Consider the following 10,965-nt stretch of genomic DNA (forward strand, 5'->3'; position numbering starts at 1 on the left):
GAGAAAATGATTGTAATTAGATTCCAGATCTAGATTAACGCATTACGTTAATATATTTTCCAGTTTGTGAACAAGGGATGCATTGAAGTAGGCAGAAACTTCAGCATCTGCTCTGTCTTCATTACAGCTCTAAGAAAGAAAAATTATATTTAAAAGACAAGAGGAGAGCTAGTGGAGTATCTGCAATTAAGTAATTTCCTTTTTTTTTAAAAAAAAAAACAGGTTCTCAAGAAAGCTTGAAGCGTTACCCTTCCAAAGAACCACTGAACTTCTGTTGCTGTTATAGTGTAAAGCAGAAATTCCCAAGCTAAAGGATTAATGTCCTGTGGTGTCACTTGGTTTACAAATGGAGCCTTGAGAGAAACTCACAATCTTTTCTGTATTATTTATTTAATTTATTATACAAATGAATATTACCAATATCACTAACAATAAAGACGTATTTAACCACCCCCCCAAAAAAAACAAACATTTTTTACACTATCCTGACACGCTAGCATCGGAGTTCAGCTAGTGTCTTGGGAACATCGAGTGACTAGGACTCGGTGGAACAATGGAATGTTAAATCAAGAAAAAAACGAAAACAAGGAAATATCAAAACGTTTATTGAATATGTGTATACAAGTCCTAAATTGCAAGTCTTGATTAAAACAATAAACAACAACAAAAAAAAACAGAACAATGAAAGGTGGTCAAGGTTTGGGATCACTTAAAATCCGTTTGGGGTCGTTTGCCTGAAAGTTTTGGGAACCCCTGGGTTAAATTAAACCATGCAAGAATGGCTTTATATAAACGTTCTGCACAGTGGTAGCTTTGTAAATTCACATTGGCTTTTCCAGATGAATACGTAAAAAGCATCTACAGAGGAACCTGTTGATCTGGATATGATAGAGGGCAGCACGATTGCCCAGCACCCCCAATGGACATGCTGAGCAATTTCAGATATATAGAAATAAATAGAGAAATACATTTTGGAGACTTCAAGACAAATGTGGAACAATAGTGCATAAGTAGGAAATGGGGCAGTTGGTGAAGGTGTATGCCTCTTTCCGGAAAATTTTGAACACTGACCAATTTTTAAATCACCACTTCCCAGAAATGTTTCATACAAAATCTTACACAAATAACTCAGATGTGAAGGTGGCTCGCTTTTTTTTTTTTTTTTTGGTGCATACAAGGCTTTCACGTACAGCTGCACACAAACGATGAACTGAAGAAGGCTCATAGTGGGAATCTAATATCAGCAAGATGTTATTTGGCAACATGGTGGTGTCGATCAGACCCGAAGTCCATGGTTCTTCTCTGCACCATGCATATGTTGAACGAATCACCTCCGAGCATGGGTTTGGAGCAGTCACAAACAAACCATACCCCATCATAATCACTTCAAATAGAATACTGCTTCAACTTCAACAGATGCTGTATTGAAGCTTGATGTAAATTTCTGGAAAATTTCATACACGATGGCTCAAAATGCAGGTACAGTATATGGGCACAAGTTTTTCTCCCCCCTTAACACCTGACCATTGCACCCTTTTTGAACATCTCATTCTAGGCTCTGTGCAGGACACTCAAGTTCTTCTACTCCAACCTTGGCAAACCATGTCTTCAAGGACTTGGAACAGACTTGGGCCCCACAGTTCCAGTGAAGGGAAATGGCAATCCTACAGCCTACAAAGACATTCTATACAGTTGTACGTCCAATTTTGCAGCAACAGTTTATGGAAGAACCACATGTCCTGTTCCCAAGAAACTCAAAGATTATACATTATTGTTGATTTCTGTTAAGGGGTTTGAGAGAAAGAAAAAAAAAAAAGAAAAAAAAAGATGCAACTACGCTGTTTAGGAGACAAAACAAACACCGCAAGGAAGTAAATAAAAGTAATTATGAGTAAGGCATGGAGTTGGTCCCCCCCCAAAGTAGTTTACTAATCATTTCAAGATACTCCCAAGTCCAGAACATCAAACTGACAAATATACATTATCTCCTCCTAGCACAAAGGTGTTGGTCTAAAAGGAAAGGAAGAGGAGGGGGAGGAAAAAGGGATTTCATACCAATCCAGGCCCTATGAAAAGGCTGCTTTACATGGGTAGGTGTTTAAAGTGTGTAATACACAAAGGAGTCTGATTTTAGTTATAGTGCAGTAGAGTTTTCCAAAAAGTCCTGAGGAAACCCGCTGTACCTCAGGATCTGTTGCAAGTTTCCAGAGTTCGTGGAAGTCCTTGACATGTCCATGTGATGTCATCATTTGGTTGTAGATGCAGACGTGGTTAGGGGCCCTACCCTCTCCAGAGAAGAAGACGTGTTCTTGGGGCGAGATCCCTATCGCGTTCGCGCAAATCCCCATAAAGACGTCGTCGATGTAAAGAGAGGCGTTTAAGGTGAGAGAAGCTTGGTAGACTCTAGAGGCCACGTCTCTGGATACAACATAACCGGCTCCAGGGGTGTAATCGGGGTAGAGAATCCAGGGGTACATCTCGTGAGACACGTAGTACTTGCTGTCTTTCTTACGAATGGGTGGAGCGCCTCGATGCACCTTGCCAATCCAAAAGTCCTTGACGCCGGTCTGGTCGACCTCCTGCAGGTAGCGGATCAGGTTGGGCATGTGGACAAAGATGTCATCATCTGCAGACATGAGAAAGCGGGCGTGGTTGCAATACGCATGTGTCCAGCTGAGCTGGAGGAGAAGCTTGACAGTTAGGTTGTGAAAGGTATCAAGAAAGTCCTGCTGAATTAGATCCTGGTATATTTGGTCTTCCCAAAGCAACCTTTGCTGAAGCTTCTTCCTATCCATTGGTTGAGGGTGGATGCCAAGAGCAAACAGCACTCTCACAGTCAAGCCAAGGTTCTTCTCGATGTAGACCTCGTTGCCCCATGTGGACCGAATGGCCTGCCTCCTTTCGAAGTTCTCTGGTGAGCTTTTTACAAGCAGCAAGAGCAGCACGTCTTGGTTGACACATTTCTGCTCATGGTTTATTAAGTAACGGTGGTTGCTGAATTTCTGTGCTTCTTCATGACTAATTGTTAGGTTGGCACTTATAAAGTCCAAGCTGTTGAGCAGGCGGAAAGAGTAGGACTTGACATGACCGCCTATGTTATTGTCAAGACTTTCCCAGTACACCTTGATCACTGACAACACAAAGCACATCATCATTAGCTGTCGGAGTTGGCATTTTCTGATCCGTCGGAAACATACAAACATTATGGTCCCTTATACACATCCAGGTGAGGGTCCGAGAGTCGGGGTGAAACAAGCCTTGGCTACGTTTTATGCCGAAACATTGTTTGTCATAAGGTTCTTTTACAGTCCATCCTGAGGCCGAAACCATTTCAAGAGTCTTCTGCCAGCACTGGTGTCATGTCTGAAACAGAAATAGAAATATTTTATCAAACAAAATCATTTTGAAAGAATTCTCAACATAGTTATATACTGTGCAGTCCAAATTAGATTTAGATCACAAATATCCAACAGTACAAACTCTTACCATTAATGCTAGTCTTGTACCCAAATATCTAGCTTTCTCTAGAGTCGTGGTCACCAACCCGGTTCCTGGAGATCTACCTTCCTGAAGCTCCAACCATAAGCGTGCCCACCTGACCATCTAATCATTCCCTTAAGAAGTTCTTGATCACCTAAAACAGGTGTGTTCGATTTTGGTTGCAGATGAAGCCTACAGGAAGGTAGCTCTCAAGGAAGAGGGTTGGTGACCACTGATCTAGAGTCTGGTACACGCCATCACTAAAAGTGGTTAATTATATGACACTGCAAACGACCAACCACATACCGTCCCGCAACAAATGCACGAGATGTCTCATTTACAAGTTTCAAGCCATTTTTAAAGAAGACGTGCTGTGAATTTCTTTTTTGTCGTTGTTCAACTGTTCAAAAAAACTATAGGGATCCGTACTAAAAAAGCCTAATACCAAAACTCTCACAAAAGAGGCTTGAACTAATTACATGACTTTACCAAAATTGTGTCTGGGCAATTTTTTGTAGTTTGCATTAATTTGTGACCAATTAAGAAGAAGGACATGCGTTAAAATTAATTCTAGAAAAAAAAAAGAAAAGAAAAAAAAAAAAAGAGTTGCCCCAAAAGTTTCCAACTACACCTTCCTATTGTTGTTATTGCTCATTGCAATTTTGTTGTAAATGTTCTTTCAGTAAATATTTATTTCTAGCATCATATAGCTGGGAATAAATCACATTTTGAGCAACATTTTTGATCACCAGCTCTAGCATATACCACTGAGGGTACTTTTTTTTTTTTTCCTCTTCCCAAAAATCCCTGCATCAATGTAAAAGCCAACACAGCAAACATGCCACACGTCGGCAATAATGGAGGGCTTTCAGGCCTCAGAAGCGGTGAAAAACTGCTGAGCGTGACAGAAAGCAGAGAAATGCTAGAGCACAAAGAACAGCTTCCACCAGGCACATGGGGGGTGGGGGTGGGTACGAGGATGTCTCACCCTAAATTTCATTATTTTTATTTCCGATTTTAAAAAAACAAAAAAAACAACAACCACCAAACAGTAAATTGTTGCAAATCTCAGATAGGCTGCAATCACTACATGACTACGGACAAAAAGAACAAAATTAATGACTTTAGCAAAGTTCCTCTAGAAGCACAGCTTCTAAAACCTCGGTTACATTCTGGCCGACATGCATTGTGCAGAACGAGGGAACTCGCCAACATCAAAATGCTCACAATCATTAAAAGTAAAGTACTCAACCCATGAATTCACAAGAATTACACTACAGATACAGTGTATTTCCGTATCATCGAGGCGTCACACGTTCAAATCCTGAGTGCCGTGGTCGGTCAGGGCCGTGATCTCCGAGAGGAAAGGGTAGCGTTGCTCTCTTTCTGTTGATTACAGTACGTCTTCGATCGAATGTATTCTGATGTGGAGAGAATCAGTGCTCTCCTCCAAGCGTGTCTAGCCACGCTGTGTTGTTGTGATTAAAAACATAGACAAATTAGACTTTTCCTGTTTTGTTTTACTTTTTCCTGCTTGCACTCAGAATCCTTGGGATCCTTACTTTCATGTATGCCTCTACACTTAGCCTCAATACCAAAGTCATTGTTTTCTACTCATTTTAGCAGGATCGTGACCAAAATTGGTATCAGGCCAATACTAGCAAAGAAAGAAAAGAAACGAAACGAAAATTTTTTTTTTTATTTTTTTTTTTATAAAGGTAGATCGAATATCAAGGAGAAAAAAGAACAAATTTAAAACGATCCTGTAACGTATATAGTTTGAAATATGAGCCAACTGTCTGTACCACAAAAATATCAAGAAGGTTAAAGTAGGTCACAACAACTATTTAGCAAATGTGTGGAAATAAATGGGTTGAGGGGGGTAAAGGTTTGGAAATTGATTGTGTGTGTGCGTTCACTACATTGCCAAATGTTTGTGGACACCTGACCATCACACCCATATGTGCTTGTTGAACATACCATTCCAGATTTAGTCCCCCTTTACCGTTATAACCTCCACTCTCCTGAGAAGGCTTTCAACTAGTGGCTGTGGGGGTTTGTCCATTCAGCCACAAGAGTTAGATCAGGCTCTGACGTTGGGTGAGGGATGCAATCAGCATTCCAATTAATCCCAACAGTGTTCAGTGGGGTTGAAGTCAAGTCCAAATGCAGGACACTTGAGTTCTTTTACATCAACTTTGGCAAACCATGCTTTCATGGAGCTCACTTTATGCACAAGGGCATTGTCATGCTGGAACTGGTTTGGGCCAGTGAAGGGAAACGGCAATGCTATAGCATACCAAGTCATTCTAGATATGTGCCTTTTGGAAGGCCCACATATGGGAGTCAAGGTCAGGTTTCCACATACTTTTGGCTCAAACCATGTGGGAAAATGTGTTATGATATGATGAAACCAAGGTAGAATGTTTTGGACATAATTCTAAAAAGATATGTTTAGCTGCATAAACAGGATAGCCTATCACCCAAAGAACACCATACTGACGGTGAAGCACAGTGGTGGCAGCAGCACACTATGGGGCTGCTTCTCTTCAGATGGGACTGGAGCGCTAGTCAAGACAGAAGGAATCATGGATAACTCGAAATTCTAATCGATTTCAACACAAAACCTGCAGGCTTCTGTTAGACAGCTGAAGATGAAGACGAATCTCATCTTCCAGCAAGATAACGACCCAAAGCACAAATCAGGAGAAGATAAAAGTTTTGGAACAGCCCAGTCAGAGCCCAGATCTAAATCCTAATGAAAACCTGTGGAATGACGAAGATGACTGTGACCTCTGAACTTCAAATTCCCCTTCATGTTATGCAAGAGCACTGCCGAGATGATATGAAACTAATTCATCTCTAGGGTAACATGGTTATAAAACACTGGACAAATCCGTGTTAGTGTAATTGTCCAGGTTGCCATCTAATGTTTCTTTCTTGTGTGGCCTGGCAACCTGGACAATTGCCAGGTTCTACCTGTTGGCAGTTCTACCAATTGCCAATTCTACCTCCCAAGTGAAATGCCTGGATCTTTTAGGCCCAGCCTTTTTAATGGAATATTCATGAAGCGAGTACCTCGCACCCTACGGTCTGTTTACTCAATGTAACCTCCAGTTTTGTTTAACTAGAACTTTGCTGACGTGAACATATTAGTAGCTGAAACAGGAATGGCCACTATTTCTTGATTTATTTCCTCATACTTTTCAGGAGTAAGGCGATTTTGCGATTGCAGAAACAAATGCAAAATCTAGTAAACTCATTCACAACATTCGGAGGAACTTTCAAATTTTCTAAATTACCGCAGATTTGGGCTGAGACACGTCAATTCACGTGCGTCGAACATAAGTACAGTTAAAAGCTCTTGTTTACCAACAAACATCACTGCAAAAGACCGTGCAGAACTATTTTGTGCGATTACGATTTTGCCAATTCAAATGTTTTTTTTTAAAAAGCTGCAGCCAAATAAAGCATTTTTGCCTGCAATAATCACAAAATTTTTTTTTTTTTTTAAAATGCTCTTTTGGGTTTATGTCTGTCAGCAGCATATGTAATTTCTTTATAGCTTCTCAAGTTCTTCAAGACGATGTACATCACCGATAATCATTATCCTGCTTTCTGTTATTCTACACACTATTCTCAGTTCAGTGACTTTCGGAACTTTATAAACGTTCCACACAAATTGCAAAATTTTATTAAAAAAAAAAAAAATTATAATCATTTATGGCAGACAACAATGAATGCTTTAGTGCGTTTAAAACTAGCTGTTTTTATAACAATTAAAAAAATTTTTTTTTATTAAATTGAAAAAAACAAACATCTACTGCATCATGCAACAGTTAAATTGAGAATTTAAAAAAAACAAAAACTTTAATTTAATCATTTTGGGCATCCATACTGAATTATTTATTACCCGAATGTTCTTTTTTCTCCCCTTTTCTCTAAAATTTCAGTTATTTTATCCTTCTTGACTCGTGCTACTCAAACACATAGACCATTTACTTTTTAATAAAAGTGACATTTTAAAAAGAAATGCCACTGTATACAAATGTTTTGTTGTTTTTTTTCTTTGGCATAATTTATGCATATATTAATATTCTAAAGAACCTTTTTTTTTTTTTTAGATACAAATTCACAGGCATGCTACTGGAATGATGTACACAATTAAAACGTAATTATTTATATTTATCTTCATTATTAATTAACGCTGGAATTAATAACATTATCTTTGGTATGAAATGAAGTTTGAGGGATTTTGTGATCCCAGTTTGAGCAAATTAAGTATGAGGTTTCTGTGGAAAAGAAAAATTGGTTATTTATATATTTATTTTTATTTTATTTTATTTTTCAAAAAGTCAGAAAAAGAAATGAAAATACTAATAAGTTAACATTCGTTTAAAAGGTATTATTTGTGTAGTAAACAGTCAAATCTGTCAAATTTAAGTCGTCATTTGTGGTTATTTTTGTTTTTATTAATTAAGCTAATTAATCCACAAGGTGTTCGGGGTTTTTTTGTTGTTGTTGTTTTTAAAGGTAAAGTAGTTCAGGTTATACATGAGCATTTTTGTAACGTCAACACTGAAAATTGATATTTTTAGTTATTTATTCAGAAATTTTTGTCATAGCTGAACACTCATGTTAAACATGAAACACACACACACACACAGAGAGAGAGAGAGAGAGAGAGAGAGAGAGAGAGCGAGAGAACGTTATAGGAGCAGCACTCACCGACTCGCCTGCTTATTGACTGCAAAATGGAGACCTTTCCAAATGGCTTCAGGTGTGCTGTTGTCGGAAACACACAAAAACCGCTATAAAAAGTCTCGCTTTTATTGGTCATTTAGGATGTCTGAGAGGAAGAGCGGCGGATATTTTTTTTTCCCTCTCCGCTCCGCTCTGCTTTCTGTCATAATGAGTTTGGTTCAGTGGATGTTAGCATAGCAACCTAAAAAACTTCCCTCCAGGGGCGGAGGGACGAGAGAGCAAAGTGGCTAAAGCTTCATTTTACTACTCTTTTCAAGACCAGGTTCTCTCTTTTTTTTTTTCAACCACATACTGTGTTTGTGTTTAAAAAAAAGAAAGAAAGAAAGAAAGAGAGCTGGCCAATTTTCATAATATTTGCATGGCCACACACGCTCAAACAAACAGTGAATACTGTCTCATATCAGATTCATTCAGGCGGCATAAGCCTACAGGTGTAGCAGGTGTTGTTCACGAATGAGTCGACTCTTTCACTCGGTTCGATCAGTGAAGACTCGCATATATGCGTTTGTTTGTTTGTCTGTTTTTTTTTCTTTCTTTCTTTGCAAGTTTATCATATTGTTTGCATGGACACAGGGCATTCACGTTAAAAGGTAGTGATGTGTTGCTCACGAATGAGTCTACTCTTTGAGTAGGTTATACTACATGAACACTGAGCCGATTCGCATAAATAAGTCTGTTGATTGTTTTTTCTTTCTTTGGACAGTTTTCATACAGTCTGCATGGACACACACACACACGCTCTCTAATACTGTATTCAGATGTGTCGTTCGTGAATGAGTCGAATCTTTAAGTCGGTTCTTCTAGCTAAACTTTGGAGTTTGTTTTCTCTCTTATTTCTTCCGTGTTTTTTCTACTGTCTTTCCTTTCCTTTCTTTTGTCTTTATTGCCTTCTTCCTTCCTTATCTTCCTTTTAAATGTTTTTCTTTTTTCTTTCTAGTTATCAGGATAAACAGTAATGAAGCACAAACAGCACCACAATAACATTCATGCTCATATTTCTACTGCCTTGCTGATTTTATAATTATTTGAATAGATTTTGTTCTGTTAAATTAAGATGGAGTCAGATTTAATTAAACCTTTTCAGCTATTGAACAATTACTAGACAAACTGGTTCAGTTAGGTAAAAGAAATGAGCCTTTTGGGAACTGAGTCAATTTACAATTGTCAATGTTTAAAAAAATAAAAGGAAAAAAATCTGAATTCCCCAAACACTTCTCTCTTCTGAATTATAACCAAAAGTCACTGTGATGAAACCGGCAGTGAGATAACTGGGTTTATAAGGACAAGATACAAATCAAAAAGGTTTGTTTGAGTCTAGCATAATTAAAAAAAAATTGTTATGCCAACCTCTCTGGCTGTGTCCTTAAAACATCCATGCAAATTCTGCTGCTTTGCATGAATTCCCTGTGCTTTAGATACATAGTCCTCTTACAGAGTTCTTATTTATTCTCAACTACTTCATTTAGCAACCAAATGCTCTACTTTTGATTTGTTTGTGGTTACTTTTTCCTCACGATTTCGGTATTCTAGCACTTTGGTTACTTTCTCTGGAAAATATCGTAGCTTTGCGGTTCTTCCGCGTTTCCCTGTGGGGGAATCCTTGGTGTTTCCTTATCTAAGAAGATGGAGTAACTAACTACCTTACACTAATTACGATTGCCACTAAAGTTCAGCTATTTACCATTTTTGGCAGAATCCTTAATAATCATAGTCCATTCATCCATTTTCTGTACCGCTTATCCTACACAGGGTAATGGGGGGACCTAGAGCCTATCCTAGGGGACACTCTGGACGGGGTGCCAACGCATCGCGGGGAACAATCTCACACACGTTCATACACAATTTGGAAATGCCAATCAGCCTACATCATGTCTTTGGACATGTTGCAAACTCATGTTGGAAAATATGCAAACTCCACGCACACAGGACTGATAAAGGAATCATACGCCCAGCCTTGGAGGCCTTTACAAGGCTATTGTATCTCGTATGATAGGAGAGGGCTGGCTGGTGGGTGGTGACCAAATTTGGGAGAAAACCAACAAATTCTAACTTAAATATAACCACAAGGAATCACCGGGGTCCAAGTACCTTTTTACAAGTAGCACCCCAATTTGCACCAGGTTACATTTAATACTAGAGGTTAGCTAGATGGACATGCCGTTCAAGCTCTATTAAACAATCAGCCAATGATAACCTTGTTAAAGGTCTTGTGATAGCTGATGCTTTTCAGTCAATCAATCAAGAGTGTCATGGCCAGCCAGTTGCAGACTACCTTGAGAATCAATCATCTTTGTGAGATAAAATCTGATTTTGCATATTATACATGTTAGCCAACACAAAATCTATGTGGGCAGAGCTAAACTGTGCAAATTATTTAACTTCTTTTGTATTTCCTTCCACCATGCCCCTCCATGTTAGATACATTTACTCCTAGATGAAGTGAAAGAACCTACAAATGACACTATTATCAAAATATATTTTATTCTGGACTTTTTTCCATTTGATTTGACTCCAAAAAGGGGAAAGAAAAAAAAAAAAAAAAAATCACCAACAAATAAGTCAAATCAACTTTGCAAGAAACTGAGCAAGAGAAAACCTGGGGAGGGATTATTGTAAGTCAAAACTTAAACAAAGTGAAGGTGGGGCAGGCTGAACAGGTATTTATTTACATGGTCCACGATGTTTACGATATGCCTGTGTTTAAATATGAACTTATTTATT

The 10,965-nt window shown here is 38.6% G+C and overlaps 2 protein-coding genes across 4 annotated transcripts in view; both read right to left on the reverse strand.

The window, feature by feature from the left end:
- Window positions 1-589: 589 nt before the first annotated feature.
- Window positions 590-10,627, reverse strand: b3gnt5b (UDP-GlcNAc:betaGal beta-1,3-N-acetylglucosaminyltransferase 5b). Its single transcript, XM_017471167.3, has 2 exons — window positions 8,209-10,627; window positions 590-3,363 (listed from the first exon to the last, which is right to left on the reverse strand). The coding sequence occupies exon 2, from the start codon at window positions 3,201-3,203 to the stop codon at window positions 2,067-2,069; it is 1,137 nt and encodes a 378-aa protein (XP_017326656.1). The 5' UTR covers window positions 3,204-3,363; window positions 8,209-10,627; the 3' UTR covers window positions 590-2,066.
- Window positions 10,628-10,706: 79 nt separating this feature from the next.
- Window positions 10,707-10,965, reverse strand: part of tbl1xr1b (TBL1X/Y related 1b) — an 11,719-nt gene continuing 11,460 nt past the window's right edge. For all 3 annotated transcript variants that reach the window (XM_017472615.3, XM_017472616.3, XM_017472617.3), the window contains exon 16: window positions 10,707-10,965. This exon is cut by the window's right edge and continues 1,528 nt beyond it. The gene's annotated coding sequence lies outside the window, so the exon portion shown is untranslated.

Source organism: Ictalurus punctatus, chromosome 7, assembly GCF_001660625.3.
Source record: "Ictalurus punctatus breed USDA103 chromosome 7, Coco_2.0, whole genome shotgun sequence".
NCBI lineage: Eukaryota > Metazoa > Chordata > Actinopteri > Siluriformes > Ictaluridae > Ictalurus > Ictalurus punctatus.

What these genes read in the sequence shown, in the direction of transcription:
- b3gnt5b (XM_017471167.3), bottom strand. Translation starts at nt 3,203, where the DNA reads ATGTTTGTATGTTTCCGACGGATCAGAAAATGCCAACTCCGACAGCTA.